The sequence below is a fragment of the Mus pahari genome, chromosome 14 (assembly GCF_900095145.1).
Source record: "Mus pahari chromosome 14, PAHARI_EIJ_v1.1, whole genome shotgun sequence".
NCBI lineage: Eukaryota > Metazoa > Chordata > Mammalia > Rodentia > Muridae > Mus > Mus pahari.
The window spans coordinates 47,795,918-47,802,220 of record NC_034603.1 but is presented as its reverse complement, the minus strand read 5'-3'; the positions used below and the strand labels follow the sequence as shown (position 1 = coordinate 47,802,220).

Genomic DNA, 6,303 nt, shown 5'->3' with positions numbered 1-6,303 from the left:
TTTTTCGAGACAGGGTTTCTCTGCATAGCCCTGGCTGTCCTGGAACTCACTTTGTAGACCAGGCTGGCCTCAAACTCAGAAATCCTCCTCTCTCTGCCTCCCGAGTGCTGGGATTAAAGGCGTGCGCCACGACGCCCGGCTTCCTCTCTGTATTTCTTGATCCTAGCGTTGTCTTATGGTTTCAATTCCCTCTGTGGGTACAAACGAATATTTGATTGATGGCTTACATACTTGGCAGCGATACAGATTGATGGGATCCCACTGCCTACTCCCTGTTGACAGCGGACTTAATCAAACTTTCCATCTTCTCCCAGAGAAGCCTCACTCGGGCCACTCTGGGCAGGGTGATTAACTAAAACTCCATTAAGCTCAGTCTCAAGCAGACTTTGCATGGTTGTTATTGAATGTGTACGAAGAGTTTTCTACCCGTGTTCAAAGGCAGCAACTGGTAAACCAGAAGGCGAATGGGAGGGGCAGCCAAGTGTGCCTGAATGGGGATCTTCTTAAGGATCTGCTCTTTAGGAGAGCGGCTGTACACTCCCAGGCACTCCTTGTTTAGCCAGCTTGTCTTTGCTGTGGCTTATGGATGACTTGTAGGTATGGCCAACCTTTTGGCATTGTGACTTGGTGTTGTCATCTAGAAAATGTGCACTTAATGACTGAGCAGTGCCATTATAGGAGCATGGGAGTACCAGGGTTTTTGTTTTGTTTTGTTTTGTTTTCCTTGCTTTTTCTTTTTCTTTTTTTTTTTAAGTCTAAATATTTTAAATAAGTATGCAATTCTGTGTTGGGATAAATTCATAATTACCCTTGGCTGCATGTGGACTGTGGGCCACAGCTTGGACGTGCTTGGTAGGGCCTCTGAAGCAATGAGGCCTTGTTTCTGGCTGAATGCTTAGCCTCTCTGTCTTGGTGCCTGAGTCTGCTGACGGCCCTTCTCGGGCCTCTCCCATCTCCTGGCTGAACATTCCTGGTTTCTTTGCTTGCTTTTTAACTTTTCCTGGCATCATCAATTTACTATTTAGTTAAGTGTGTCTGTGTGCATCTGCCATGTGAGTGCAGGTGCCCTCAGAGGCCAGTTGATCCCCAGGGGCTGCAGTTACAGGCAACAACAGTACATGCTCTTAACCCCTGAGCTGTCTCTCTAGCCCCTTATTAATTTTTATACTGTATGGTAACCTCTTTTCTGTCATCTATTTTTTAGTTTGTTTTGAGATGGGGTCTAGTGTATCCCAGGCTGGCCTCAAACTCACTATAAAGCCAAGAATGACCTTAAGCTTCTGACCCCTCCGCCTCCTCCCTACTGCAGAGCCTGTTAGCATGCCACACTCTCCTTTTATGCTGAGCTACCAAACCAAGCCCCATCACCTGTTTTTTTTAAAGCAGCTTCCTTTTTTAAGTTAAGAAACAAAAGCACGGGCTGGAGAGATGGCTCAGTGGTTAAGAACACCAACTGCTCTTCTGAAGGTCCTGAGTTCAAATCACAGCAACCACATGGTGGCTCACAATTGTCCATAATGAGATCTGACACCCTCTTCTGGTGCATCTGAAGACAGCTACAGTGTACTTAGATATAATAATAAATAGATCTTTAAACAAGAAAGAAAGAAAGAAAGAAAGAAAGAAAGAAAGAAAGAAAGAAAGAAAGAAAGAAAGAAAGAAAGAAAGAAAGAAGAAACAAAAGCACATGGGGATTCTGTGTCAGGCCTCAAATCTTGGAAGTGTAGTGTTACCCCAGGTTCTGCGCTCTCAGCGCTGTCTTCTCGTCCTCCTGTCAGAGTTTGCCTTCTGTTACTGGGATAAAACACTGACCAAAAACAAGCTGGGAAGAAGGATTTATTGCATCTTACAGGTCCCAGTCCCTCACAGAGGGAAGCCAGGGCAGGAGGTGAGAGGAACCCTGGAGTAGGGAACTAAAGCAGAGAAGATAGAGGAAGGCTATCTATCTGACTGTCTTCCTCTGGCCTGCTTGCTTAGCTACCTGTCTTGTATACCTCATACCCACCTACTAAGGAGTGGTACACCCCACAGTGGGCTGGGCACTCCCATACCAGTCACAACTTAAACAAAAAGGCAGCCGTTCACTTGTGTTTGAAACAGGTTCTCGCTGTGGTATGCTGGCTGGGGCTGGAGAGATGGCTCAGCAGTTAAGAGCACTGAGTTCAGATACCAGCCACCACATGGTGGTTCACAACCATCTGTAATGGGATCTGATGCCCTCTTCTGGTGTGTCTGAAGACAGCTACAGTGTACTTCCATATAATAAATAAATAAATCTTAAAAAAAAAAAATAGAATTTAAGGTGCCCATCCCGGTCTTGAACTTCCAGCAACCCTCTTTTCCCTGTCTCCTGGGTGCTAGTATTCCGGCAGTACCACCACACCCAGACGCTGATAGCTGTGAGGTATGTGAAGTTGCTTCAGTGCTTGCTTTGTTATCTCCTCCATTCCCCATCCCCAGCACTCCACAATAAGGGTCTTAATTTATAGCCTAGGCTAGTCTGGGTGGAATTCATTGTGTATCCCAGGCTGGCTTCAAATTTTCAGCAATCATATTTTTGCCTTCTTAGTGCCAAGATTATATGTGTCACCATACCTGGCTTGTTTTATTTATTATTATTATTGCATATGTGTGTATAGACATATGCATATGTATGAGTGCCTTATCATGAGTGTAGATACACTCACCACAGCGTGCATGTGAAGGTCGGATGACTTTCAGGAGTGTGTTCTCGGCTTCCATAGGTGAGTTCTGGGGATCAGAGTTGTAACAAGCGTTTTACCCGCTGAGCCTTCTCTCAGTTCCTTGTTTTTTTGTTTCTGAGACAGCCTTGTTGTGTATCCCAGGTTGACCTCGGACTCTCCTAACTGCTAGGATTACAAGTATTCTCCAAATGAGCTGGGCAGTGGTGGTGCACACCTTTAATCCTAGAACTCCAGAGGCAAAAGTGGGTCGACCTCTGAGTGTGAGGCCAGCCTGCTCTATAGAGCAAGCAGTCAGGGCTACACAGAGAAACCCTCTGTCTTGGAGAAGAAGAAAAAACAAAACAAAAGAAAGTGTGCACCAACCATGCCTGGCTTTTTCTTCTTTCAGTGCTGAGAATCAAACCTGGGCCTTATATGCAGGCAAGGCCTCAAACACTGAGCTACACCTTTAGTGTGTTTCCTTTTCATTAAATATTAACATTTTTTATCATTTCTGAAAGAATTTAAGCTCAAAGAGATCCTTATTTTCTGTACAGAGTTCATTTCCTACCAGGTATATCTTATTAGTTTCTTATATTCAAAAAGTAGTCTAGGCTGGGGGTACACTCAGTGGTACTGTGTGCAGTTAGCATACAGAAGAGTATAAGTTCAGGCCCTGGCACCAGACAAAATACACAAAACCGACAGCACAATTAAATATTTCCTATAAAAGCCCTGTGGAGAAGCTGCTAAAGGAGGTGTTTTTTATAGGGGTAGGCTGCCCTTGCTCCACTCAATGGCCCCACACCAGGGCAGCATTAATTGGATTCTGGGCTATAAGAGAAAAAGTTGAGAGGGGGCATGTTGGAGGGTAGGACTGGAAGGAGCTGGAGGCAGGAGGGAAGATGGTATTAGTAAAATATATTTTAGTCCTGTATGAAACTTTCCAAGATACATAAAAACACTCTTTTTTAAAGCCTGGTGTTTGAGTCAGCACAGCAGGGATGATTAACCCTCCAAGCACCAGCGAGGCTGGGGCAGGAGCATCGTGGGTTCCAGGGCATGTTAGGTTCCATAGGTGAGACCTGACCTAACAGGGAACAGAAAGGAAGGTAATTTGTTTTTAACTAGGATCTTTGAACCTTGTCTGCTCCTCCATATGCTGTGTGGAGAGACACTGCATAGTCCCAGGGAGAGTGCAGCTGGGCTAGGGTGCTGAGGTTTTGCTAACAGGGAACCCCTAGAGGTGTAGCAGCCCTGTTTAGCAGGCTCATATTACAGACACGGGTAATGTCACCCAGAGGAACTCTCCCAACACTCTGATACAGTGAGGGGGGGGGGGGTAAGCTGAGAACTTGCCAGGAGTCGCTCCCTGATTTTTAATTTGTTTGCATGGGTAGGATTACATGAAGTCACTGGACATTCCTGCCTTGGGTATTCATGCACAGTCCTGCTTATGACAGAATTAATAAGCTTTCTTCTTTGTGTTTCTCTCTTTTTTTTTTTTTTTTAAAAAAAAAAGTTTTTTTTTATTTTATTTATATGAGTACATTTTTGCTGTCTTCAGACACACCAGAATGGGCATTGGATCCCATTACAGATGGTTGTGAGCCACTGTGTGGTTGCTGGGAATTGAACTCAGGACCTTTGGAAGAGCAGTCAGTGCTCTCAACCACTAAGCCATCTCTCCAGCCCCTTCTCTGTGTTTCTTAATATCACTTTTCTAAAATGGAAAGTCAGTTCTCTTGATTGACTGCAGTAGTTGTTTGTTTGTTTGTTTCTATGTGAACTACATCATGGCATTGGTCTCTTCTCCCACTGTGGGTATACTGCATTGGGTATCATAGGGGATCCTGGTTTAAGAAAAAGAATATCAGGCATGGCACCTTATACCTAGTACTTGGGAGGGTGATGCAGGAAGACAACCAAAAATTCAAAGCCAAGGAGGCTACATAATAAGTTTCAAATCATCTTGGGCTACACAGTGAGACCTTATCTTTAAAAAGAACCGTGAGATGCCCAGTGGTGGTGGTGTGTGCCTTTAATCCCAGCACTGGGGAGGCAAAGGCAGGCAGGATCTCTTTAAATCGAGGCCAGCCAGGGCTACACAGAGAAACCCTGTCTCGGAAAAAAAAAAAAAAAAAATCCAAGCCAGCAGTGAGGATGGTATGTGGGTAAAGAGGCTTGCCAAGCACACGGGAGAGCCTCGGTTCGAACCCTCAGGGTACGCGTGAGGAGTCTCTGTGGCCCCAGTGTTTAGTTAGGGTGACTGTGCTGTGATAGCTAAAAGCTCCTTGGGGAGGAACGGGTTTATTTCACTCACAGATCCTTGTAGCCATTCACCATCAGAAGCAGTGAGGGCAGAAACTCAAGCAGGTCAGGAACCTGGGGGCAGAAGCCGTGGACGGGGGCTGCTTCACTAGCTTGCTTAGCCTGTTCTCTTACAGAAGTGAAGCCCAAGTCTGGCATCACCCACTAATTAAAGAAATGCCCTGCAGGCAGATCTTAAGGAGGCATTTTCTCAAATTGAGGTTCCCTCCTTTTAGGTGACTCTAACTCATATCAAGCTGACATAAAAGTAGCCGGCACGCCCAATGTCCCTATGAGGACATGGGATGGGGGAGACAGTAGAAGGCCTGGAAGCTTTCAGGTCACGTCAGATAGTCTCCTACACACACACACACACATACACACACACACACACACACACACACACACACACAGGGGCAGGTAAAAGGTGGGGGAAAAAAACCACAAAGTAGCAAAGATTATGCCCTGAAAGAGCAGCATGTACTCCTAACCACTGAACCATGTGAACTATCCCATGTTACATTTAAAAGAGAGAAAAATGAGATGACCTTTTTACTTCAATTACAGAGTTGAAACTGTGGGACAGCCAGACCGAAGAGACAGTATAGGAGTGTGCGCAGAAAGGCAGAATGGCTTCGAATCTCTGCAGCGGGACCAAGCTGTGTGCATCAGCACGAACGGTAAGACACCCACGGCTGAGCAGGAGCTGATGGGAAAGCGTCCTCCTTAACCTCTGAGTACTTGTACTACAGGGCGCCATGGGAGCCCTCCAAGGAGGGAAGCAACCACCAGTCCTACCCAGCTATGAAAAGAAAAACCACACAGACTACTTAGGGATGTAACTGGCTTAGGCAAAGCGCTTGCTGTGCAGATCCCACAGCCTGGAACCCACATAAAGGTGAGACGAGGGAACCAACTCTACAGAGCTCTCCTCGGGCTGCCACACGCATGCCACAGCATGTGCATGCCACATTTACATCCCCATCATACACATAGAATAATTAATGTGTTTAGCTCCATATTCCATAGTATTTATGCTTTCAAAAATCACTTCCCAAATCCAGACAGGGCTGGCATATACCTCTGATCACTTGGGAGTTTGAGGCCACTCTGGGATTTTTTTTTTTTTCTACATCTTTAGGCAAATAAAATAAATTAGCTGGGTGTGGTAGCGCACGCCTTTTAGGTGGATTTCTGAGTTTGAGGCCAGCCTGGTCTACAGAATGAGTTCCAGGACAGCCAGGGCTACACAGAGAAACCCTGTCTCAAAAAACCAAAAGAGAGAGAGAGAGGGGGGGGGAGAGAGAGA

General features: G+C 45.8%; 1 protein-coding gene across 2 annotated transcripts in view; it reads left to right on the top strand.

Moving 5' to 3' along the window:
- Positions 1-6,303, top strand: part of Crlf3 (cytokine receptor like factor 3) — a 36,546-nt gene that overhangs the window by 28,840 nt on the left and 1,403 nt on the right. The window contains exon 7 of one of the 2 annotated variants that reach the window (XM_021212815.2): positions 5,562-5,674. The exons of the other annotated variant lie outside the window; for it this stretch is intronic. Within the exon in view, the coding sequence (XP_021068474.1) occupies positions 5,562-5,674 (113 nt within the window). The remainder of the gene's footprint in view (positions 1-5,561; positions 5,675-6,303) is intronic. 2 annotated transcript variants of the gene reach the window in all.